General features: G+C 59.6%; 2 protein-coding genes across 2 annotated transcripts; both read left to right on the top strand.

Annotated features, from left to right (window-relative positions):
- Positions 1–6770: 6770 nt before the first annotated feature.
- On the top strand, positions 6771–12317 carry ZBTB45 (zinc finger and BTB domain containing 45). Its single transcript, XM_084906414.1, has 3 exons — positions 6771–7056; positions 8996–10277; positions 11511–12317. Exons 2-3 carry the CDS (start codon positions 8996–8998, stop codon positions 11765–11767), a joined length of 1539 nt encoding a protein of 512 aa, XP_084762540.1. The 5' UTR covers positions 6771–7056; the 3' UTR covers positions 11768–12317.
- A 1808-nt stretch (positions 12318–14125) lies between these two features.
- On the top strand, positions 14126–24535 carry SLC27A5 (solute carrier family 27 member 5). Its single transcript, XM_084906369.1, has 10 exons — positions 14126–14858; positions 16133–16342; positions 16876–17034; positions 20600–20724; positions 21805–21999; positions 22087–22177; positions 23085–23283; positions 23508–23605; positions 23731–23861; positions 23942–24535. The coding sequence occupies exons 1-10, from the start codon at positions 14171–14173 to the stop codon at positions 24116–24118; spliced, it is 2073 nt and encodes a 690-aa protein (XP_084762495.1). The 5' UTR covers positions 14126–14170; the 3' UTR covers positions 24119–24535.
- The last annotated feature ends 1060 nt before the right edge of the window (positions 24536–25595 follow it).

Below are 25595 nucleotides of genomic sequence, written 5' to 3'. Positions count from 1 at the left end.
AGGAATTTTCTTTGTTCCAAATTCTAAATCTTATTTTTTTTTAATATATTTTATTGATTTTTCACAGAGAGGAAGAGAGAGGGGTAGAGAGTTAGAAACATCGATGAGAGAGATTAATCGATCAGCTGCCTCTTGCACACCCCCTACTGGGGATGTGCCCACAACCAAGGTACATGCCCTTGACCAGAATCGAACCCGGGACCCTTCAGTCCGCAGGCCAACGCTCTATCCACCGAACCAAACCGGTCCCGGCTAAATTCTAAATCTTAAAGACTACATTCTAAAGACAGGGGTCAGCCCGCAGGGTCGTTCCCAGTCACATCCTGCTGGACATTGGAATGTGGCCTTATCTTGCGATAGCCGATAACACAGAAGCAGAGCTCAGAGGTTATCTACAGTTTCTATCTCTGAAGGTTACTAAGTTAATGGGAATTACTCTCCTGTGGTCCTGGTCCCAGGCAAGGGAAAATTGCCTTAGCCTCCAGGTCTCCACCTGAAAGCTGAGGTAAATATTCCAATGTTTAATCAGGTTCAGGAGCCAAACTAGAAGGGTTAAAATTCAAACAGCAGTTTTTACCAAAGTATGGTTGCCACTATATTTCATATCCCTCTCCCTTCCTCTCTGTAAAAAATCAATAAAATATATTAAAGAAAGAAAGAGAGAGAGAGAGAGAGAGAGAGAGAGAGAGAGAGAGAGAGAGAGAGAAAGAAAGAAAGAAAGAAAGAAAGAAAGAAAAAGAAAGAAGGAAGGAAGGAAGGAAGGAAGGAAGGAAGGAAGGAAGGAAGGAAGGAAGGAAGGAAAAGAAAGAATCAACAGCAGAGCTAGCGAAGCCGGTTTGGCTCAATGGATAGAGCGTTGGCCTGTGGACTGAAGGGTCCTGGGTTCGATTCCGGTCAAGGGCATGTACCTTGGTTGTGGGCACATCCCCAGTGGGGTGTGCAGGAGGCGGCTTAAGATGGTTCTCTCTCATCAATGTTTCTAGCTCTTCATCCCTCTCCCTTCCTCTCTGTAAAACAGCAGAGCTAGGCCGGCTGCCCTTGCTGTTGGGCAAGTGAGAGAGGAGAGGCCTTGGGACCAGATTCAGGGGTGAGTCTGGTAGGAGCTGTGGCACCCAGGGCACCCTGATTGCAAGCCTCCAGGGGCCTATTAGGGCTCAGGAGACACACAGCTGTGGGGTAAGAAAGGGGGTAAGAAAAGGGAGCGGAGGGGCTATGGGGAGGGCACACCCTGGCCCTTTGTCCCCAGTCTTGCATCTGGAATGCGGAAATCCTAAGGGAGGCCTGGGGAGGGCTTCAGCGTGTGTGTGTCTGCTCCTTCAGGCCGGGATCTCCTGGGACTGGCCAGTGGCAGGGGAGGGAGTCGTCCATCACGGCAGCTGGTCCTGGTGTCGCCCCCCAGTTCGGTTCAGCTGCTTTACTGGGCCTGGAGCTGACATACGGCTGAGGCCTCCATGTTCTTCCCATGGTGATCTGTGCTGGCTCTGAATTGCTCCTTTGTTTGGCTCAGTCTCAGTTTCCCATTCCACTCCTCCCCACCCCTTCGCCCAGGTGCAATCTCTTGCCGCTGGCTTTCTTTTCTCTTTTGTTTAAATCATCGATGCCAAAGCACATAAAAATAAAAAGCACCCATGCATGGCCTGTGTGGCTCAGTGGTTGAGCATCGACCTATGAAACAGGAGATCCCAGGTCAAGTCTCCACAGGGCACAGGCCCTGGTTGCAGGCTTGATCTCCGGTGGATGGCGATTAGTGTGTCTCTTTCATCATTGATGTTTCTGTCTCTCCTCCCTTCCTCTCTGCAATCAATACAATATTAAAATCCTTATTGATTCTAGAGCGAGAGGAAGGGGGAGAGAGAGAGATTAATGGAGGAAGAAACTGACCTGACGCTTCCTGTACCATCAAACCCACAACCTGGGTATGTGCCCCACCAGGAGTCGAATCTCCAACTCTTTTATTTTTAAATATATTTTTATTGATTTTTTACAGAGAAGAAGGGAGAGGAAGAGAGAGGTACAAACATTGATCAGCTGCCTATTCCACACCCCCCACTGGGGATGTGCCCAAAACCAAGGTACGTGCCCTTAACCGGAATCAAACCCTGGTCCCTTCAGTCCGCAGGCCGACGCTCTATCCACTGAGTCACACCAGTTTCGGCAAACCTTCAACTATTTGTGATTAGGATGGCACTCTAACCAACTGAGCCACACTGGCCAAGGCTACCTCAGTGATTTTCTAAGTAAACTTTCTCTTTTTATTTCAGAGAGGAAGAGGGAGAAAGAAGCATCAATGATGAGACAGAATCATGGATCGGCTGCCTCCTGCACACCTGCATTGGGAATCCATCCCATAACCTGTGCACGTGCCCTTGACTGAATCAAACAAGGGACCCTTTAGTCCACAGACTGACACTCGATTCATGGTGACAAACCAGCTAGTGCTAAACTTTTTCTTATAACGTTTTTTGGAAAAAACAAACAAACCCATAAACCTGTGCCCTGGGCTTCACTATTCCCCCAAAAGCCCTCATAACCACTGTGGCAAAAGCCTTTCTCAAGGCATGAGAGGGGTCGGGGTTTGGGTTTTTTTCCCCCTCCTGTTCTACACCCTCCCTCCTCAGTGTCCTCACACATTCTTTTCCACCTGCCCTGGTGCTGTTCCAGCTTCTATGTCTGGACAGTTGGAGCCCCTTTGGCCCCCAAGTCTCCTGCATGTCCAACCTGGTGGGATGGGAGAATGGGACCGTCGATGGGCCCGATGCACCCTGGTGGGCAGGAAGGCAGCGTCTGGAAGGTATTCGTTTGATGAACAGTGACATGGAACAGACGCTTACCAAGCGGAGGGCCCAGGCTCTGGCAGCTGTATTTGATTTTAGGGGGAGGGGGAGGGAGAGGGGAAGAAAGAGAAACATCAGCTGTGTCCTGCACGCCCCCTACGGGGGATTGAGCAGGAAACCCAGGCAGGTGCCCCGGCCAGGGCGGCCTGGCTACTGATCTCTGTGCCTGGGACAGTTTCAGACAAGGGAGGCACACCAGCCCCGTCCGCTGCTTCTTAATCGAGGACCACAGACTCCGTAGCTTCAAGCAGCACCCACTTCCCAGCTGCAGGCAGAACCCCAGGCTGCGGCCTTGCTCGGCTCACAAAGGCTGCAGTCAAGCATGGCTGGGCAAGGCTCTCCTGAAGCTCTGGGGAGAAATCCACGGCCCAGCGCATCCGGGGTGTTGGCAGGAGGAATCCAGGTCCCTGTGGCCTAAGCCGGTGTGGCTCAGTGGATAGAGAGTCGGCCTGTGGACTGAAGGGTCCCAGGTTCGATTCCGGTCAAGGGCATGCACCTTGGTTGTGGGCACATCCCCAGAAGGAGGTGTGGAGGAGGCAGCTGATCCTCCTACATTTTTAAAAAAAGATATTTTATCGATTTTTTACAGAGAGGAAGGGAGAGGGATAGAGAGCTAGAAACATCAATGAGAGAGACACATTGATCAGCTGCCTCTTGCATACCCCCCACCGGGGATGCGCCCGCAACCAAGGTACATGCCCTTGACCGGAATTGAACCGGGGACCCCTCAGTCTGCAGGCCGACGCTCTAGCCACTGAGCCAAACCAGCTTCGGCAATAAAACATATTTTTTAAAAAAGACTGAGTTTGTTTTCTTTTCTTTTCTTTTTTCTTTTTTAAACACATTTTTATTGACTTAAGAGAGAAGGGGACAGGGAGAGAGAGATAGAAACATCAATGATGAAAGAACCATTGATCGGCTGCCTCCTGCACGCCCCTGATTGGGGATGGAGCCTGCAACCCAGGCATGTGCCTTGACTGGGAATTGAACCATGACCTCTTGGTCCACAGATCAATGCTCAACCACTGAGCTATACCGGCTGGGCTTTTTTTCATATGTTTTTACCTTATTGATTTCAGAGAGGAAAGGAGAGGGAGAGAGAGAGATGTCAGTGATGAGAGAGAATCATTGATGGGCTGCCTCCTGCATGCCACTTATAGGGATGGAGCCAGCAACCCAGGCATGTGTCCTCGGCTGGAATCAAACCCAGGACCCCTCAATCCACAGGCCGACGTTTTTTGTTTGTGTGTTTGGTTGTTGTTCATCCTCACTAAGGGATATTTTTCCATTGATTTTTAGAGAGAGTGGAAGGAGAGAGGGAAAAGCAGAGAAATACTGATGTGAGAGAAACACATCGATTGGTTGCCTCCTGCATGAGCCCTGACCAGGCCCAGGCCAGGAAGGAGCCTGTAACCAAGGCAAGTGCCCTTGACCAGAATCGAACCCAGGATCCTTTTGTCCACAGGCTGATGCTCTATCCACTGAGCCAAACTTCTTCTTCTTCTTCTTCTTCTTCTTCTTCTTCTTCTTTTGGTAAGGGAACATTTATTGGGTAAATTTCAGAGCCAGGGAAAGTAATTTCTGACCTTAGCAGGTTTGGCTCAGTGAATAGGGCATTTGCTTGCAGATTGGGGTTCCCAGGTTTGGTTCAGGTCAAGGGCATGTACCTTGGTTGCAGGCACATCCCCAGTGTGTGTGTGGGGGGGATGCAGGAGGCAGCTGGTCGATGTTTCCAACTCTCTCTCCCTTTTCCTCTGCAAAAATTCAATAAAATATATATTTTTTAAAAAAGAAACATCAATGATGAGAGAGAATCCATTGATTGGTTGCCTCCTGCTTGTCCCACACTAGGGATTGAGCCTGAAACCTGGGCACGTGTCCTGACTGGGAATCAAACTGTGACTCAGCCACGCTGGCCAGGCTGGACTTGAGTTTTAATGGCCTTCCTCAGGTCATGAGCCACAGGAAAGGCTGGCAGGGGGATGGGGGTGGGGGTCAGGGACAGTGAGTCCCTGCCTGGCATATCCCCCTTCCCCTCCATGACATGAGGTCTGCTGAGGTTCTCGGGGATCTTCCGACTTGAGGTCCAGGTCCTCCCGCATCCCTCTAGCCCCCACGAGTAGAGCATAGGCCGTGGTTGGCAAACTGTGGCTCGAGAGCCACAAGAAGCCCTTTGGCCCCTTGACTGTGGCTCTTCCACAAAATACCACGGCCTGGGCGAGTCTATTTTGAAGACGTGGCGTTAGAAGTTTAAATTTAAAAAATTTGGCTCTCTTGCCAAAACCGGTTTGGCTCAGTGGATAGAGCGTCGGTCTGCGGACTGAGGGGTCCCAGTTCGATTCCGGTCAAGGGCATGTGCATTGGTTGCAGGCACATCCCCAATGTGGGGTGTGCAGGAGGCAGCTGATTAATGTTTCTAACTCTCTATCCCTCTACCTTCCTCTCTTTAAAAAAATCAACAAAATAGCCGAAGCCGGTTTGGCTCAGTGGTAGAGCGTCAGTCTGCGGACTGAAAGGTCCTAGGTTCGATTCCGGTCTAGGGCATGTACGTTGGTTGCGGGCACATCCCCGATTGGGGGCTGTGTAAGCAGCTGGTCGATGTTTCTCTCGCATCGATGTTTCTAGCGCTCTATCTCTCTCCCTTCTCTGTGGAAAATCAATAAAATATATTAAAAAAATAATAAAAATAAAAAATCAACAAAATATATTTTTAAAAAATTTTGGCTCTCAGAAGAAATGTCAGTCGTTGTCCTGTTGATATTTGGCTCTGCTGACTAATGCGTTTGCCGACCATGGGTAAGGTCAGCTGACCCCACTGCAGCACACCATTGGGTGCGCCTGGTTCATACATGTGCCCGACAGCCAGGCTGGTCCGGGTCCCTGCAGACCCCGGCTGCTCCCCGGGCCCAGTGTCCAAACAGCTCTTCCCACAGACTCAGTCCCTTGTGACTTCGAGCCTCTGGGGTCTGGCTGCTCACACCCTCCTCCAGAGATAAGACCCATCTCACCCCCAGTCCCTTTTCTTTTTTCTTTTTTTTTTTTTTATATATTTTATTGATATTTTACAGAGAGGAGGAAGGGAGAGAGATAGAGAGCCAGAAACGTCAACGAGAGAGAAACATCGACCAGCCGCCTCCTGCACACCCCCCACCGGGGATGTGCCCGCAACCAACGCACATGCCCCTGACCGGAATCGAACCTGGGACCCTTCAGTCCGCAGACCGACGCTCTACCACTGAGCCAAACCGGCTTCGGCACCCCCAGTTCCTTTTCTGAGCTCTTGGGCAGGTCTTTCAGGTCCATATGACTCCATTTATTTGTCATGACTCGCCCTGGGGTAGTTAGAGGAGGGGGCTTAAGGGGCATCCAATCAGGCCATCTCCACCTTCCACCTGTGACCGGGGACCCAGGCTCAGGAGCAAGTCAGAAAGTGGGCGGGCATCAAGGTCGGATGGGGTCTGCTTCCCCTCTACTAGCAAGCTCTACTCCTGTTTGCACCCCCACTCCTGCTTGCACCTCCCTTCCTGCTTGCACCCCTTCCCTTGACTGCATCCCTCCCCCTGGTTGTACCCCCTCCTCTGCTTGCACCCCCACTCCTGCTTGCACCCCCACTTTTTTTTTTTTTTTTTTTTTTTTACAGAGAGGAAAGGAGATAGAGTTAGAAACATAGATCAGCTGCCTCCTGCACACCTCCCACAGGGGATGTGCCTGCAACCCAGGCACATGCCTCTGACCGGAATCAAACCCGGGACCCTTCAGTCCACAGGCCGACACTCCATCCACGGAGCCAAACCGGCTTGGGCTGCACCCTGCTCCAGCTCACACCTCCCGGGGTCTCAGAGTGCCTCCCCACACTTTATTGCGGTGCAGCACCTCCAGCCCCGCCCCGCCCTGAGCACCCAGGGGCGTGGCCCTCTGATTGACAGCTCAGGCCCCGCCTTCTCCCCATCTTAAGGCGACGCCGGAAGCGGACTGCGGCCCAGAAAATCCTCGCCGCCCCGCTGTCCCGGTGTCTGCGACTTTGGTTCCCCCGGAACTGCGGCCTGGCGGCGGCGGCCCATCTCCATAGCAACACCGGAAACGTGCTCCCCGCTAACGCTTCCCCAGCGTCGCAGCGGCCGCGGACTTGGGTTCCGCCGGCGTCGGGGCCGGGAAGCGCGGCCTTGTCGGTGGTCAGCGGGAGGCGGCCGCGCCGGGCCTGGTGCCTGCGGAGGAGCGGGAGGTGAGGTTGGCGGGGCCGGCGGGAGGCCGGGGCGTGCGCGGGAGGGGCCCCTGCGCTGGCCCGGGAGGGGGCGCTGTAGGCGCGGGCGGGGCGGGCCCGGGAGGCCTGGGCAGGGCGGGCTGCGGCGGGGGCGGCGGGCGCGGGCCTCAGCGGGGCGCGGGGCGCAGGGTAGGGCGCGGGCCCCGCCGCAGAGCGCGGGCGAGGGCGCTCGGGGCCGTGCGCGGCGCGGGCAGGGGGGTGGCGGCGGGCAGGGGGCCGTGTCCTCAGGCGGCCTTTGTTCCCAGGCGACCGGGAGGCCCTGCTGCCTGTGCCCGCGGAGTCGGAGCCTTTCGGGGAGCAGGGCGGGCGGAGATCGGGGGGCGGGGGACGGGAAAGGAAGCGCCGCTGCCCCGCGGGTGGATGATGCGCAGGTGGCTGCCCCACCCCCGGCGCACATGGGAGCCTTAGGCGCCGGGTGGACGGACGCGGGGAGGATGCTGGTGCAGAGGCAGCGGCACGTGCAGCCTCGGCTCATTCGCGAACTTGCAGGGAATAACGCTCCGCACGGCGGGCGGCCTCCGAGCCGAGGCGGCCCCGGCCTGTGAGGAGGGTGCAGGCTCCCTCTGGCGGCCGCGCGGGGGATAGGCCGCGAGGTGGGGTGGGGGTGGGGAGAAGGGGCGGTCCCTGCACCCCTAGGTCCAAGCCGGTGTGGCGTGGGGGTCAGTGGAGGTGGTCTGAGGGGTTAGATGTGGGGCTTGTAAGAAACGGGGGTGGGTTCCGGCCCCAGAAATGATGGTTTTGGCTTAAGGAGCTGCAGGGGGTGAGTCTGGACTCTGGGCCACCTCCTCCTCCGGACGGGAGACGGGTGGCCTGGGTGTGGGATGAGTGAGGCAGGTGGAGGGGAAACTGGAGCTCAGAGAGCATGGTGTCTGCTTGATGGGTGACCTAGAGCTGCTCGGATTCCCAGAACCCTTTAGGGGGATAGTAACCCTCTTTCTAGTGCCTGAGGGTGGGCAGTGCTGGGAGGAGGAGCCCACAGTTTGACAGGACGCATCCATGCTCAGCCATGTTCCCCCTGCACCCACCCAGTCACACCCCTGCCCAGGCCCCACGAGCCCCCTCTCTGCACACAGGCAGCTCCATATCCCCACCCATGGAGGGTGTGTGTGTGTGCAAGAAACCACGTGCTTCCCTCTGAACCCTGTGTGACCACACACACCCCTGGTCACCCATTCCAGGGTGCACACACCTCCTGCCACCCCACCTCCATGTGCACTGGTGAAAACCCCCGGTTCTGAGGCAGCAGACGGGGCCCGGCCTCGGAGGCCCTGAGGTTGGGGTGTGAGGCAGGGGCGGGTCAGAGAGAAGCCACCAGTGAGGGGGGTGCAGCTATGGGGGAGGGGTCTCTGCCCTCTTCTCCACAGCGCTGCCCCTGGAGGGGATGGGGGAAGAGTGATAGGTATTGGGGTTGGGTGGGCCCCTAGACTGGGGAACCGGCCCTGGAGCCTCCCTGCCTGGGTAGTGAGCAGGAGGAAGGGGAGTTGGTGGGCTGCCTCCTGCAGGCCCCCCACTGGGGATTGAGCCCGACACCCAGGCATGTGCCCTTGACCGGAATCGAACCCGGGACCCTTCAGTCCGCAGACCTATGCTCTTATCCACTGAGCCAGGGCCCTGAGGAGACCTTTGGTATTCCCACCCCTCCCATGGGTCTGCATGCAGGGAGTTGTGGAGATGGCAAGACGGGCAGGAATCCTGGAGAGAGGAGAGGGAGAGAGAGGAGAGAGAATGAATGAATGAATGAATGGGGGGGTTATGCTGAGGTCTGTGAGCTGGGAGGAGATCTGCAAGGGTCCGTTTTGGGGAGGGGGGCCGCTGAGATTCGCCCTGTCCCGCGGCCGAAGCTGGAGGAAGGGGACCCTGGGGCAGAGGACGCCCTGGCTGAACCCCCCCTCTGCTGCAGATGGCGGCGGCGGCGGCAGAAGCCGTGCACCACATCCACCTGCAGAACTTCTCGCGCTCGCTGCTCGAGACCCTCAACGGGCAGCGGCTGGGCGGCCACTTCTGCGACGTGACGGTGCGCATCCGCGAGGCCTCGCTGCGCGCGCACCGCTGCGTGCTGGCCGCCGGCTCGCCCTTCTTCCAGGACAAGCTGCTGCTCGGCCACTCGGAGATCCGCGTGCCGCCCGTGGTGCCAGCGCAGACGGTGCGCCAGCTCGTGGAGTTCCTCTACAGCGGCTCGCTGGTGGTGGCGCAGGGCGAGGCGCTGCAGGTGCTCACGGCCGCGTCCGTGCTGCGCATCCAGACGGTCATCGACGAGTGCACGCAGATCATCGCGCGCGCCCGCGCCCCGGGCCCCGCCGCGGCCGCCCCCGCGCCGCTGCCCACGGCCCTGCCCACGCCCGTGCCGCCGCCGCTCGCGCCCGCGCAGCTGCGCCACCGCCTGCGCCACCTGCTCGCCGCGCGCCCGCCGGGCCCCCCCGGGGCCGCGCACGCCCGCAAGCAGCGCCAGCCCGCGCGCCTGCAGCTGCCCGCACCCCCCGCGCCCGCCAAGGCCGAGGCGCCCTTCGCGGACCCCGCCCTGCCCGCCGCCCCCGAGGAGGGCGGGGACGACGAGGAGGACGACGAGACGGAGGACGAGACGGATGAGGAAGGCGAAGGCGGCGGCACGGGCGAGGGCCGGGCGCCCCCCTCCTTCCCCGACTGCGCCGCCGGCTTCCTCCCCGCGGACGGCGCGCGCGAGGAGCCGCCCGCGCCCGCCGGCCTCCCGGGCTACGGCGCCGGCCGGGACTTCCTCCGGGGGCCGCCCGCGGCCGAGGACGTGTTCCCCCCGGACAGCTACGTCCCCGCGTGGCAGGAGGACGGCCCCGCGGCGGAGGGCTGTGCCGCCGAGGCCCCCGCGCCGCCGGACTGCGCCCTGTCCGCGCCCCGCCAGCCAGCCGCGAAGGCCCCGGCGCCGCCCGTGGTCCTCTTCCCCTTCCACCTGGGCGCCCCGGGGCCCCCCGCGCAGCCGCCGCCGGCGCCCCCGGAGCCGGTCCCCGCGCCCCCGACCACCTTCTACCCGGCGCTGCAGCCCGAGGCGGCCCCCGGCGTGGCCCTGGGGGAGCCCCTGGCGCCGCCCGCCGCCCCCCTGGCCCCCCCTGCGCGCCCCGCGGGCCCCGAGCCGCCCGCCTACGAGTGCAGCCACTGCCGCAAGACGTTCAGCTCGCGGAAGAACTACACCAAGCACATGTTCATCCACTCGGGTGAGCGGGTGTGTGTGTCCGTCCCGGGCCGGGTCCCCGGAGACGCGAACCGGGCGGGGCTGGCTACTCCAGAGGAGCCTGGAAATGGAGCTCCCAGACCCCCCTGCGGGTTCCTGACCCCGCTTCATTGGGGGGGGGGGGGCGTCTCCTAAGGCGGGGTGCGGAGCAGGACCCTCCCCAGAGCCTTTGGAACCCGGGTGGAGCTGGGCATGGAGCCTTCGGGTGGGGTTGGGTGGGGTCGGCATGGCCCGGTGCGGGAGCAGCGCTGGGGCCGGATGCAGAGGAGTGGATTGTGGGTCCGCTGGCCTGAGGGAGCGAGGGAGCAGGCAGAGGGGCGGTCTGACCAGGGCTGCAGGGAGGTTCTGGGCCTCCGCTTGTGGGGAGGCGGCTCTGAAGGGAGGCAGCTGGGGGGTGAGGGTGGGGTGGGGGGAGGCCCAGGTGGAGGAGGGCCAGGCCTGGGGGACAGGTGTGTGCGATGACAGGCGGAGCCCGTGTGAAAAGCCCGGGTTTGGCCGGAGCCAGGGGAGCGGCAAGGGGAGTCCCGGGCCTGGGGGTTGGGGTTTCGCTGTGAAAGCGGGGAAGGCACCGTGTTCTGAGCCGGGAGAGGGAACGGAGTTGCCGTTTACAGGTTAAAACCGCCACCGGCCAAGACGCGCTGGCTCCGCGGGGCCTCAGCAGGTGCCGGTGCCAGCTGGCCGGGGTGGGAGCACCCCTCCGGGCACTGCCAACAGCTCCTGCCTGAGAAAGGCTTTTGTTTATGCCCCTGATTCAGGGCCAACGGCTGGCCTCCTCCTCCTCTCTGAGCCTTGGGGGCTCAGCCTGCTGTCCCCCAGGGACATCGTGGTGGCCAGCGGCGGGGTGTGGGCAGCGGGGGTTTAGCGGAAAGGGGGAGGCGTGCCCAGGGCCCTTCCAGGGTAAGGGTCTCCCCAGAAGGGTGGCCAGGTGTGGGCGGGCAGGTATGGGGGAGGGGAGGCCTCAGTGTGGGCCCGGGGCACCTCAGTGCCCAGCCCCGATGGGCAATGATGCCCCAAACCGGCGGGTTTCCTCCGGGGAGGGTGCCTTTTGGGGTTGAGGGACCCTGACAGTCAGTGGTACCAGGTGAGATGGTGCAGGTCTGGGAGAGGGGTCCCAACCGGCCACCGGTGGTTGTCCCCTTGGGGCGGGGTCCCTGCCTGGCGGAGGCGCCCCTGGGGGGGGGGGGGCTGACACCTGCGCCCCACTTGCCGCCCGCAGGGGAGAAGCCGCACCAGTGCGCCGTGTGCTGGCGGTCCTTCTCGCTGCGCGACTACCTGCTCAAGCACATGGTCACGCACACGGGCGTGCGCGCCTTCCAGTGCGGCGTCTGCGCCAAGCGCTTCACGCAGAAGAGCTCGCTCAACGTGCACATGCGCACCCACCGCCCCGAGCGCGCGCCCTGCCCCGCCTGCGGCAAGGTCTTCTCGCACCGCGCGCTGCTGGAGCGCCACCTGGCGGCGCACCCCGCGCCCTGACCCCGGCCACGCCCCTGCGGGCTGAGCACGCCCACCATGGATCTCAGCCACTGGGGCTGCGCTATGTCGGCTAGGCCACGCCCATGTTTTGACCACGCCCACCGCGGGGCTCCTGCCATCCCTGCCAGCAAAGCAGCAGGTACCCTGCCACCGCTGGCCACACTGTCCCCTGAGCACAGGCCCCGCCCCTGCTTCCACCTCATCTCCCCTAACCAGGGGCCCAGCTCGCCTTGCTCCGCCCACACTCGGACCCTTCCAGGTAGTGGCGGGCGGGGGCTGGTGGGGATCTGACTGCCTCAGACCTGGACCATCAGACGTGGCCTGGGGGCCCAGGATTCCTGCTCCAACTCCCGGAAGTGGGGTGGGGTTCAGAGCTGCTCCCGCACTCCAGCTGCAGACGGGGTGGGACCCATGGTGCACTCCCCAAGCTGCCCCTCACCTGGCACCTACGGGGTCTCGGATGGGCCCCGCAGGGACTAATAAAGGACTGGACGTGGCGTTTCTTGCTCTCGTTGGGTAAAGACAGAACAGTCCACTTGGTCGTCTGGTGCCTCTGTTCTCTGGTGCCTCTGTTCTCGGGGGGCATGCATATGACCGAGCCTGACCCTCCCCGTCCGCGGTCCTGTGGGGAGGGTACAGGGCAGCCCCATGCAGTGTGTCCTCAGAGGGGGCCACGTGCGGGACCCCTCCCCAGCCACATTTCATTCCGAAGCCTGTCCCCCAGGACCTCATCGTGGGGGAGCCCTTACTTTTGGGGGGCCAGTTCTTTGGGGGCTAGTTGCCATCAGGGGACTGAGCCCCAGCACACCTGCCCTGGCTGGCACCGTCTGCAGTGCCGGGTGGGCAGGTGTCGGAGGAAGGTGGCTCCTCTCGCCTCCAGAGCAGGGTGGCCTCTGATCTGCCCTAGGGACCTGGGCAGGTTGAGGGGGAGTGCAGCCTGCATGGGGTGGTCTGCTGGCCTCCGGGCCGGTGGCAGTGCCCCAGTCCAGCCAAACCCCACCTCCCACGGGTGAAGGGGAGTCAGGCTGTGCCTGAAGCCCACTGGCCTTGCTGATGCGTGGCCCTGGCCAGCGGTGTCCATCCAGGCAGAGGGGCACAGAGGGCCCTGCAGAGCTAAACAGGTGGGGTGAGGCCCAGGACAGGTGGGGGCTGGGTGGACAAGGTGAGGGATTAAGAAGTAACATCGGGGAAGTGCAGAGCACAGCAGAGGGGTTGTGGTCGGTGTTGTGACACCTGTGGTGCCGGGGGAACCAGATTTAGGAGGGGATTGCCTTGGAGGGCGCGAAAGCGTCCAACAGCCCCAGCCCATGTGGCTCAGTGGACAGAGCCTTGGCCCCAGGACTGGAGGGTCATGGGTTCCATCCCAGTCACTGGCACGTTCAGGGGTTGCAAGCTCCACCCCCAGTAGGGGGCGTGCAAGAGGCAGCAGATCCATGATTTTTATCCTTGATGTTTCAATCCCTCTCTCTGATATCAATGAAAGTACTTTTTAAAAATGAGTAACAGTGCCCTCTGGGTGGCGGCTACAGAGTTTGGACAGGTCCAAACCTTGGACTTAGGAGAGCCTCCCAGCACCGTTATACCAACAATAGCTGGAGTTGTCAGCTGGACCCTGTGGTCCCAACACGTGGCCCCATGTGCTGAGGGACTTAGGCTGCAAGTCAGCAAAGCTCGATCAGCAGCACGTGATGGAGCATGATCCAAACCCAGAAGAATGTAGACATCTCCACTCCCTTACTCTGAAATCAGCTACAGTCCTCCGCTCTACCAGCTGAGCTATTGAAGGGACCACTCCCTTACTCTGGCTGTTAAAGGCTAGGGCGCTGTCTGTCCATCCGGGAGCTACATGCCACCCAGTCCCAGCCCTCCTCCCCTCCTGTCTTTCCTAAGCCTTTCACTGCCCCCTCTCGGGGTGGTCACTGGACCTGGCTGAGCTGGCACGGCACATCAGCACCCTGGGGCTGAGGATGCCATGGCCCTGCCGGCTCACCACAGTGCACAGCTGGTGTGGCTCAATGGACAGAAGGGTCCTGGGTTCGATTCTGGTCCAGGGCACAGGCCTGGGTTGCAGGCTTGATCCCCAGTGGGGGCAGGCGTGCGGGAGGCAGCCAATCCGTGATTTTCTCATCATTGATGCTTCTGTCTCTCCCTCTCTGAAATAAATATTTTTAAAATGAGTGTAAGTGCCTCTGCTGCGCACCCGGAGCGAATCTGCTGTTGAATGTCAATTGTCACTGAATAGAAGTTCTGGGAGCAGAGTCCCGGCGGCGGGTCGCTCCGCCCTCGATGCCACCTGGACCCCCGCCAGGGGCCAGAGGTTGCCGGCTAGCCCCGCGCAGGTGAGCGCGCCACGGGCACAGGACAGACAGACCGCCGGTGCGGGGAGGACAGACCGCCGGGGCCATGGGCGCGGGGCGCCGGGCACTGCTGCTGCTGCCGCTGCTGGGGCTCCTGCGCGCAGGGGGGCTGCCCGCCTGGCCCATAGCCGCGGCGCCCGCGCTGCGCTGGCTGCTCGGGGACCCCGCCTGCTGCGCGCTGGCCGTGCTGGCGGCGCTGGCGCGGCCCTGGCTCCGGCCCTGGGCGCCGCCGGGGCTCAGCCTGGCGGCCGCGGCGCTAACACTGGCCCTGCTGCCGGCCCGGCCGCCCCCCGCGCTGCGCTGGCTGCCCGCCGACCTGGCCTTCGCCGCGCGCATCCTCCGCCTGGGCCTGCAGGTGCGGGGGCGCCTGCGCCGCGCGCCCCCCGACACCTTCGTGGACGCCTTCGAGCGGCGCGCGCGGGCGCGGCCGGACCACGCGCCGCTGGTGTGGACGGGCCGCGGCCGCCGCGCCGTCACCTACGCGGAGCTGGACGCCCGAGCCTGCCGCGCCGCCTGGGCGCTGCAGCCGGAGCTGTTGCGCCCCGAGGCCGCGGGGCCCCCCGAGCCCGCCGCCCTGCTGACGGCGCCCGCGCAGGCCGTGCCCGCGCTCGGCCTGTGGCTGGGGCTGGCCAAGCTGGGCTGCCCCGTGGCCTGGATCAACCCGCACATCCGCGGGGCGCCGCTGGCGCACTCGGTGCTGAGCTCCGGGGCGCGGGTGCTGCTGGTGGACCCGGGTAAGGAGCCCCCGCCCCGGGCCGGCGGGAGGGAGGGCGGGGAGCGGGCCGGCTGGGCGGCCCCATGGTCAGGGGGCCAGGAGGGGGCGGACCGGAGCCCGTTAGCCCGCTCACCCCACAGGCTGGGACATAATTCTGAAGGCGCCAGGCGCTTTGTTTTTTCCTTTAAAATTTTTTCTTTTTAAAATGTATTTTATTGATTTTTTACAATAAAAATCAATTATATATATATTTGATTTTTATTATTATATATGTATACAATAATATTATTATATATATATATAAATAATTGATTTTTTCAGAGAGGAAAGGACAGGGATAGAGTTAGAAACATCGATGAGGGAGAAACATCTATCAGCTTCCTCCTGCACCACCCCCCCCCAACTGGGAATGTGCCAGCAACCAAGATACATGCCCTTGACCCGGACCCTTCCGTCCGCTGGTCGGCGCTCTATCCACTGAGCCAAACCGGTTTCTGCTGTTTTTTTCTTAAAAAAAATTTTTTTATTGATTTTAGAGCGGAAGGGAAAGGGAGAGAGAAACATCCATGAGAATCATTGATCGGCCGCCTCCTGCACGCCCCACACTGGGGGTCAGCCCACAACCGGGGCATCTCACCCTGACCTCCTGGTTCATCGGTCAAAGCTCAACCACCGAGCCATGGCTATCGCAACCCCTTTTGCCAGTATTAACCTTTTTTTTTTTAATCCTCACCGGAGGATACTTTCCCTTTGATTTTTAGGGAGGGTGGCAGAGAGAGGGAGAGACAGAGAAACACATCGATGGTTGCCTCCTGCACGCGCCTTGACCAGGGTCCAGCCGGGAGGAGCCGGCCACCAGGGTCCCTGCCCTTGACCGGAACAGGAACCGAACCTGGGACCCTTCTGTCCGCAGGCCGGTGTGGCTCTACCCACTGACCCACACCGGCCGGGCCCCTGAGGTTCTTCCCAAAAGCGCAGAAGCGCCCTCTGCCGGCCGCGCCCTCAGGCCCCGGGCGGGCGGGTTCCCCCTCACAGCCTGGAAGGGGGTGGGGTGGGGGGGACCGTACCTCAGTCTCCCCTCTGGTCCCCCATCCCCCAGACCTCTGGGAGAGCATGGAGGGGGGGGCCGTGCCTCAGTCTCCCCTCTGGCCCCCCGCCCTCCAGACCTCCGGGAGAGCCTGGAGGAGTGGGCGTGCCTCAGTCTCCCCTCTGGTCCCCCACCCCCCAGACCTCTGGGAGAGCATGGAGGGGGGGGCCGTGCCTCAGTCTCCCCTCTGGCCCCCGGCCCCCCAGACCTCCGGGAGAGCCTGGAGGAGGTGCTCCCGCAGCTGCAGGCGGAGCGCGTGCGCTGCTTCTACCTGGGCCGCAGCTCCCCGACGCCGGGGGTGAGCGCGCTGGAGCCCGCGCTGGACGCCGCGCCCTCGGACCCCGTGCCCGCCGGCCTGCGCGCCGGCCTCACCCCGCGGAGCCCCGCCCTGTTCATCTACACCTCGGGGACCACCGGTGAGGGCGCCCCGCAGCCCGCGCCCCGGCCCCTGGCCTCTCCCCCGGACCTGACCCCAGCCCAACCTCCCCAGGGCCTGACCCGGCCCCCTGGCCTCCCCCCTGGTCTCCCCCCCGACCTGACCCTGACCCCTGGCCTCCCCCCCGACCTGACCCCGACCCCTGGCCTCTCCCCCTGGCCTGACCCCGACCCCTGCCCTCCCCCACTGACCTGACCCCGACCCCTGGCCTCTCCCCCTGGCCTGACCCCGACCCCTGGCCTCTCCCCCTGACCTGACCCTGAGCCTGGCTTCCTCCCCGGACCTGACCCCGACCCCTGGCCTCTCCCCTGGACCTGACCCCGAGCCCGGCCTCCCCCTGGCCTGACCTCTGCCCCCAACTGCCCTCGGAGGGATCAGGGCCAGAGTCTTGCCCCCTGGAGCTTTGGGATTGGACCTCTGAACCCCAAACCCAGCCTGACCTCCTGGACCCCCTCCCCACCATGGAGACCCAGCCCTGCACACCAACCCCCCTCTTTCCCCCTCCGTCCCCAGGGCTCCCCAAGCCAGCCATCCTCACCCACGAGCGGGTGCTGCAGATGAGCGCCATGCTGGGCCTGAGCGGGGTGACGGCCGCCGACGTGGTGTACACGGTGCTGCCCCTGTACCACGTCATGGGGCTGGTCCTCGGCGTGCTCGGCTGCCTGGAGCTCGGTGAGCCCTGCCCCGGGCGAGGGGGGGTGCGGGCTGGGTGTCGGGGTCACAGCACCCTGTGAGGAGGGGCATAGGGCCGGGAGCCAGCCCCAGGACCCCTGGGCAGAGGGCTGTGTTGTGTGAGGTCACTCACTCCCTGACCTCCTGTCCGTGAGGCCGTGCTCAGCAAACACTGCTCTGCCCGCCGCCCGGACACCTGGCCAGAAAGTCATCTGGGCCCTTTCCATGGTCACATTGTTTGTTTTTAAATATATTTTACTGATTTTTTTTTTTTTTTTTTTTTTTTTTACAGAAAGGAAGGGAGAGGGATAGAGTTAGAAACATCCATGAGAGAGAAACATCCATCAACTACCTCTTGCACACCCCCCACCGGGGATGTGCCCGCAACCAAGGTCCATGCCCTTGACCGGAATCGATCCTGGGACCCTTCAGTCTGCAGGCCGACTCTCTATCCACTGAGCCAAACCGGTCAGGGCCACCTTGATAAATTTTAAACACATAAACATTTCTGCATCAGTCCTTATGTGCCCACTGCCTAGTTTCAGCTACCACCAACATTTTTTCCCCCTGAAAATAGTCCTATTCTTTCTTTCTTTTTCTTTGTATTTCTTTCTCTCCCTTCTTTCCTTCCTTCCTTCCTTCCTTTCTTCCTCTCTCTCCCTCTCTCTCTCTCTCTCTCTCTCTCTCTCTCTCTCTCTCTCTCTCTCCTCTCTCTCTCTTCTTTAAAGAGAGAGGGATAGAGATAGAAACATCGATGAGAGAAACATCATCAATCAGCTCCTGCATGCCCCCCACCGGGGATGGGGCCTTCAACCCAGTCACCTGTCCCCACTCGGACGGCACAGGTGGCCTCTGGGGCCCTGGCTCGATGCTCAACAGCTGGCTACCCTGGCCGGACCATGTTTCTTTCTCACCTCCCCCTCACTTCCGCTTCAGCCTGTCTTTCCTAGATGTTATTAAAATATTTTCATTAATTAAAATATATTCATTTTCAGATATCAGAAAGGAGAAAGAGAAACATTGACTTTAAAAAAAATACTTTTATTGATTTCAGAGAGGAAGGGAGAGGGAGAGAGTTGGAAACTTCAATGATGAGAGAGAATCATCCCTTAGCTGCCTCCTGGGTACGGGCCCTTGAGCGGAATTGAACCTGTGACCCTTTAGTCTGCAGGCTGGCTCTCTGTCCACTGAGCACACCAGCCGGGCACCGCATTGATTTGTTGTTGCACTTACTTATGCATTCATTGGTCACTTCTTGTCTGTGCCCTGACTGGGAACCCAGCCCAGGATGACGCTCTGACCACGTCCTGACCTCTTCAGTGAGGGCTGAAGAGGTTGTTGTTTTTTTAGACCATGCACCATTTCAAACATACACAAGAGTAGAGCAAAGAGCCAGATGAGCCCTAACCGGTTTGGCTCAGTGGATAGAGCCTCGACCTGCGAACTGAAAGGTTCTGGGTCCGATTCTGGTCAAGGACATGTACCTTGGTTGAGGGCACATCCCCAGTGGGAGGTGTGCAGGAGGCAGCTGATCAGTGTTTCTAGCTCTTTATCTCTATCGGTTCCTCTCTGTAAAAAATCAATAAAAATTTTTTTTAGAAAAAAGAGTTAGATGCAGTCTCCAGTGTACTCACCCAGTTTCCACAGGGAACACGCTGCCAGTTTTATTTCACATGCACGCCTCTCCTTCCGGATTGTTTTAGAACAAGTCGTCTGGCTTGGAAGGATTGCAGTAGCATTGTCTCTCACGTATCAGTGAACAGAACTGCAGTATCACCAGACATGCACTTCCTGGTCAGGTGTCCCGTTACCAAAGGGTCCTTTTACCGTTCGTCTCCTCCTTGTGTGGACTCTGTTCCTCTCTGTCCAGTTGGACTGGAAATTCCCTCTAGAGATCTTGTTACATCCAGCTCAGCGATTCCTTTGTTCTTTGTTTTCCTTGGGAGAGAGAGAGATGTGTGGTTCCACTTATTATGCATTCACTGGTTGGTTCCTGTGTGTCCTGTCCGGGATCCAGCCCTCACCCTTGGCCTACTAACTCAGCCACCCAGCCAGGGCCTTCAGTTAAATCGTTCCTGGTGAGCCCTGGCCGGTGTGGCTCAGTGGATAGAGTGTTGGCCTGGCGATTAAGGGTCCCAGGTTGGATTCCAGTCAAGGACCCGAACCTCGGTTGTAGGCTCCTCCCCGGGCCTGTGGAGGAGGCAACCAATCGATGTGTTTCTCTCACACCGCTGTTTCTCTCTGTCTTTTTTTTTTTTTTTTTTTTTTAATATATTTTATTGATTTTTCACAGAGAGGAAGGGAGAGAGACAGAGAGCTAGAAATGTCGATGAGAGAGAAACATCTACCAGCTGCCTCTTGCACATCCCCCACCGGGGATGTGCCCGCAACCAATGTACATGCCCCTGACCGGAATCGAACCCGGGACCCTTCAGTCCGCAGACCAACACTCTACCGCTGAGCCAAACCGGTTTCGGCTCTCTCTGTCTTTCCCTCTCTCTCCCACTCTCTCTAAAAACCGATGGGAAAATATCCTCAGGTGAGGGTTGAAAATAAATAAATAAATCTTGGCTGGAACCCTGGGGAGTGTCCTTTTGGAGGATTCAGCACCCTTTCTGTATGTTACCTCCCTGTCAAACACAGCCTCAGAGAAGACACAGCTGTTTCTAACCAAGCTCACCAGCAATCATCCTTTGTATTCAAAGATGGTGACATTTCACTTGCAGGGTGTAGTGGCCCCTAAAATTAACCCATGTGAATGCCCTTCCATACATCCACCCACCCATCCACCCACTCACTTCTCCATCCACCTACCTGCCCACCTATCCATGTGTTTAGCAAAACATTCATAAAACCTACACTAATAAAAGAGGAAGACCGAAACCGGTGTGGCTCAGTGGATAGAACGTCGGCCTGCGGACTGAAGGGTCCCTGGTTTAATTCTGGTCAAGGGCATGTACCTTGGTTACGGGCACATCCCCAGTAGGGCGTTTGCAAGAGGCAGCTGATCTATGATTCTCTCTCATCGATGTTTCTAACTTTCTATCCCTCTCTCTTCCTCTCTGTAAAAAAATCAATAATATATATATATTTTTTAAAGTTGCACGCAGCTTTGTTCGAAAAAAGAAAACAAAAGAGAAGGATGCAAATTGGCCATACCGTTGAGACGCCCACAGCCAATCAGGAGTGGGTATGCAAATTAACCCAACAAAGATGGTGGGTTAATTTGCATTTACAGGCTCAGAGCAGCGGGGGTGGTGTAGGAAGCAGGTGTTCTGCATGCCCCAGCAGCATGGAAAGGCGGCTGAAGGCGATGCAGGCAGCCAGGGGAAGGAAGGCCTCTAGCATATCAATAATCAAGAACAATGGATGCTCACAGCCCTTCCCGAGCCCTGGCGTACACATTCTGGAGGCCGGATGTGAACCCAGGCCCGCTGAAGCCTGGCTGGACCAGGGACAGGAGAGGAACCGGGGACCACCCTGGGCCTCGGGGGCCACGGGTCGAGGCAGCTTCTCACGGAGGTGTGGCAGCAGGACCTGAACCCCTTCCCCTCCCGCCTCCCAGGAGCCACCTGCGTCCTGGCCCCCAAGTTCTCCGCGTCCTGCTTCTGGGAGGACTGCCGGCAGCACAGGGTGACGGTGATCCAGTATGTGGGTGAGGTGCTGCGGTACCTGTGCAACGCTCCCCAGGTGAGGCGCCGGGCGGGGCTCCCTCCGGGCGAGCATCTCAGACACAAAACCGCAGCCGCCACCGGGGCTGCGCTGGTCTGTGGTTAGAGCGTTGGCCAAAGCACTGAAGGGTTGCAGGTTCGATTCCCAGTCAAAGACACGTACATGGGGTTGCAGTTTCAATCGCTGGCCACGAAGGAGGCAACCGATCAATGTGTCTCTCTCATATAGATATTTCTCTCTCTCCTCGCTCTCTCTCTCCCCCTCCCTCCCTCCCATTCTCTCTGAAAGGCAGTGAAAAAATATCCTCCTCAGGTGAGGATTAACCAACAAAACAAACAAAAAGCTGCCCAGCCAGCCGAAACCGGTTTGGCTCAGTGGAAAGAGCGTTGGCCTGCAGACTGAAAGGTCCTGGGTTCGGTCAAGAGCATGTACATTGGTTGCGGGCACATCCCCAGTGGGGGTTGTGCAGGAGGCAGCTGGTCGATGTTTCTAGCTCTCTATCCCTGTAAAAAAATCAATTAAAAAAAAAAAAGTTGCCCAGCTGGGGATGGGGATGTGCCCTTTTTCAGTTGTTGAGCGTCGACCTATGAACCAGGTCACAGTTGGATTCCCAGTCAGGACACATGCCCACTCGCAGGAGGCAGCTAATCCATGATTCTCTCTCATCATTGCGCTCGCGCTCTCTCTCTCTCTCTCTCTCTCTCCTCTCTCTCCCCTTTCCTCGCTGAAATGAATGAAAATACATTTAAAAAAATATATTTAGATTTTTTACAGAGAGGAAGGGAGAGGGATAGAGAGCTAGAAACATCGATGAGCGAATCATCGATCAGCTGCCTCCTGCTTCCTCAGTGCTCAGAGATGCCTTCAGTGTGTCTTATCAGCGGGTCTCAGGAGCCCTGCTATCCCGTCTAACATATGGGGCACAGGTCACTTTATCTATTTCCTACATTCAGGTCACTCAAGGGCGCTTATCAGTTTGTTTACATTCCATTCCACACTTTCAGATATCCACACTTCAATTCCACACTTCAATACTTATTCTATATTGTATTTATCTTTATCACTATTACTAACACCCTCCTCGGGGCATCTCTGCAGCGGCCCGAGGACCGGACGCACACGGTCCGCCTGGCCCTGGGCAACGGGCTCCGCGGGGACGTATGGGACGCCTTCCAGCGGCGCTTCGGGCCCGTCCGCATCTACGAGGTCTACGGCTCCACCGAGGGCAACGCGGGCTTCGTCAACTACCCGGGCCGCCGCGGCGCCGTAGGCAAGACCAGCTGCGTCCTCCGGGTGAGGGGCCGGGCTGCGGTGACCCGAGGGGAGGGGGCGCCCCCCGGGCCTCTGACACCCCAACCTCCTCCCTCCTCCCGCCCGCAGGCGCTGTCCCCCTTCGAGCTCGTCCGGTTCGACCCCGAGGCTGCGGAGCCCTTGCGGGACGGAGCTGGCTGCTGCGTGCCCGTGGGGCCAGGTGCAGCTCTCACCGACCCTGAGTCCTGGTCCATCCGTTTGACCGTCCGTCCGGGCCCCTCTGCCTCGGTTCTGACCCGCACCCCGGCCTCGGCCTCTCTTCCTGTGCCTCCAGTTGCCCCCGGGGCCTGTCCTCTCCGCCTCCCGTCCTCCCGGGCGCCCACCTTCTCCTCGGGGTCTTCTCTCCTGGGGTCTTGCAAGGGCCTGGCCACCATTGGGCTCCATCCTTCCCCCTCCCTTGTCATCCTTTTCCCAGTTTTTAAAAATATTTTTATTGATTTCAGAGAGGAAAGGAGGGAGAAACATCAATGATGAGATGGATGCACGCCTGCCACAGGGGATGGAGCCCACCACCCAGGCACGTGCCCCGACGGGACTCGAACCCTGACCTCCTGGTTCAACCACTGAGCCACACCGGCCGGGCATCCTTTTCCTTTTTATTTTATTAATTTTATTTCTTTAGGGTTTTTTTTTCCTTTTTCCCTTTTTATTTATTTTTATTTTAAAATATATTTTATTGATTTTTTTACAGAGAGGGATAGAAAGTCAGAAACATCGATGAGAGAGAAACATCGATCAGCTGCCTCTTGCACACCTCCTACTGGGGATGTGCCCACAACCAAGGTCCATGCCCTTGACCGGAATCGAACCCGGGACCCTTGAGTCCGTAGGCCGACGCTCTATCTACTGAGCCACACCGGTTTCGGCCTTTTCCCCTTTTTAATGGGCTCCCCGTGCCACCCTCTCTGTCCGCCCGTCCCTCCTCTTTGGTCTCCCCGTCTCCATCGCTGGGTGTCCCCCCTCTGAGGCTCCGGGCGGTGGAGTCCGCCTGTTGGCACCTCGGGCGGGAGACCGCGGGCTCCGATGCTGCGAGGCTCCCGAGGCTCACGCCGCCTCCGCCCCCCCAGGGGAGCCCGGGCTGCTGCTGACCCGGGTGCAGCGCCGCAACCCCTTCCTGGGCTACCGCGGGCCCCGGGAGCTGTCGGAACGGAAGCTGGTGCGGAAGGTGCGGCGCCCGGACGACATTTACTACAACACCGGCGACGTGCTGTCCATGGACCACGAAGGCTTCCTCTACTTCCACGACCGCCTCGGGGACACCTACCGGTGCTGGGCGGGGCTCCGGGGGCGGGGCCACCGGGACTTTCTGGTCCTAGAGGGAGGCGGGGCTTCCTGTTCCAGGGGCGGGGCCACCGGAATTTTCAGATCCTACTGGGAGGCCGAGTAAAGAGGCGGGGCTTTTGGGTTCCAGGGGGCGGGGCTTGGTGGGCAGGGGGCGGGACCTCCTCGTTACCAGGCGCGTGATCTCAAGCACCTGCTGTGACCTGCAGGTGGAAGGGTGAGAACGTGTCCACGCGGGAGGTGGAGGGCGTGTTGTCACTCGTGGACTTCCTGCAGCAGGTGAACGTCTACGGCGTGTCCGTGCCAGGTGCGGTGGGCTCCCCTCATTTCAAACCAACAGCAGCTTCGTGGGGGGCGGTGTACCACCCCCCCAAGCCCCCCACCCCCGTTAGCGGCGGGGGAGCTCAGCGTGACTGGCTGGTGTGCCTCCAGGGTGTGAGGGCAAGGTGGGCATGGCCGCCGTGCAGCTGGCCCCCGGCCGGGCCTTCGACGGGCAGAAGCTGTACCAGCACGTCCGCACGTGGCTCCCGGCCTACGCGGTCCCCCATTTCATCCGCGTGCAGGTGAGCTCGGGGGGCAGTGTTTGGGGTGGGAGGTCGCGGCCGTGGGAGTCGCGGTTGGAGTTACAGTCCTGCCCTTGCAGGACACGCTGGAGATCACCAACACCTTCAAGCTGGTGAAGTCCCGGCTGGTGCGCGAGGGCTTCGACGTGGGCGTCATTGCGGACCCGCTGTTCGTGCTGGACAGCCAGGCCCAGGCCTTCCGGCCGCTGACGCAGGAAACCTTCCAGGCTGTGTGTGAGGGCACCTGGAAACTCTGAACAGCTGGCCGGCGAGCAGGGCACGTGGAGGGCCAAGGCCCACACTGACCGCTGTCAAAAAATACATCATGGCAACAACTGGAGCTGCTGTGCCAGAGGACCACCTCCCGTGCCTTAATTCTCACGCCTTTTGGATGGTAACATGGGGCCTGGTCACCTTGAGTCCGGAAGAACAGTTTGCAGGAATAACACGAAAGCAGTGATGACTAGTGGACAGATGACTACAGAGCTGGAAAATGGAGAATAGCATTCCTTTCCTTCCTTCTGTGGATGTCACGGGGCCCCTTCCCTTTCTCATCAATATCCCTTGCCTTTATCTCCCGATCAGAACACTACTTGGGCATATGCCTGAATCAGTACTTCAGGAATAATTATCCCCCGCTCCCCTAATTTTCAAATAAACGCTAGTTTCCTCTCCCTTTGGAAGCTCTATTTTTAATGTTTTTATTGGTTTCAGAGAGAGAAAAAAAGAGAAATGCTAATCGGTTGCCTCCAGCTTGCACCCCAACCTGCACCGAACTAGGCGTGTGTCTGAATCTTCAGGTGCATGGGAAGACAACCAACTGAGCCACACCTGCTGGGGCCTTCTCTCTCTCTCTTTTCTAGGGGAGGGGGGGGTGCTTTTCTTTTAAACACCATCATTCGAAGGTATAGTGTCACCCCCTCCTTCCCGCACCTGCACAGGAGCCTCGTGGACCCCAGACTGGCCGTACCCCCCAGCTTCACAGAGCAGGCCTATGCTGGACCCAGAAACAGAGAACAAACTTTGAATGTACACAAATGCTGCGTGAATGGAGGCATGAGCCACCAGTGCAGGGCCTAGCGCTCTCCAAAAGGCATACTCCAGGCCGGGTCAGCATGGCTCAGGGGTTGAGCGTTGACCTATGAACCAGGTCACAGTTGATTCCTGGTCAGGGCACAGGCCCAGGTTGTGGGCTCCACCCCGTGTGGTGGGGGTTGTGCAGGAGGCAGTGGATCAGGGATTCTCATCATGGATGTTTCTATCTCTCCCTCCGTGAAATCAATTAAAATTTTTTTTGAAGAAAGCATACTTCAGGGTCCCCCTTGCCTCCAACCTAGAACCTCTGCTCGCCTGCAGTAGTGGCCCTGCCTGGGGAAGGGCAGGGGCGTGGGAGGGACCAGCAGCCTTGGCCTCTGCACAGTGGAGAGGAGAGCGGCCGCGGGTGTGCTCTGCAGGATGCGGGAGGCCTCTGAGGGCGAGCTGACCGGCGTGCAGGCACGACTGAGGCAGGAAGGTTGAGCAGGAAGTAATTTGGGGAGCGCACGCGCAGAAGCCCTGCGGCGAGTGCTGGGGGCGGGGGGCGCAGAGGCCTCTGAAGCTGGGGGCTGCAGTGCTGCAGACCAGAGGCAACGAGAAAGGAGCCCCCGAGCGCAGAGGCCTCCAAAGGCTGAACGCGTTCCCCGGGGCATTGTGGGAACTGTAGGCAGAAGCCAAAGAACGTCAAGGCCTCTGTGA

This window comes from Pipistrellus hanaki, assembly GCF_964339955.1.
Source record: "Pipistrellus hanaki genome assembly, chromosome: 15".
Taxonomy (NCBI): domain Eukaryota; kingdom Metazoa; phylum Chordata; class Mammalia; order Chiroptera; family Vespertilionidae; genus Pipistrellus; species Pipistrellus hanaki.
The sequence above is the reverse complement of the archived record's forward strand: the minus strand, read 5'-3'. Positions and strand labels throughout refer to the sequence as shown.

Coding starts and splice junctions, on each gene's coding strand:
- ZBTB45 (XM_084906414.1), top strand. CDS start 8,996: ATGGCGGCGGCGGCGGCAGAAGCCGTGCACCACATCCACCTGCAGAAC. Junction 10,278..11,510: donor GCACATGTTCATCCACTCGG/GTGAGCGGGTGT, acceptor TGCCGCCCGCAG/GGGAGAAGCCGCACCAGTGC.
- SLC27A5 (XM_084906369.1), top strand. CDS start 14,171: ATGGGCGCGGGGCGCCGGGCACTGCTGCTGCTGCCGCTGCTGGGGCTC. Junction 14,859..16,132: donor GGTGCTGCTGGTGGACCCGG/GTAAGGAGCCCC, acceptor CCGGCCCCCCAG/ACCTCCGGGAGAGCCTGGAG. Junction 17,035..20,599: donor GCTCGGCTGCCTGGAGCTCG/GTGAGCCCTGCC, acceptor CCCGCCTCCCAG/GAGCCACCTGCGTCCTGGCC.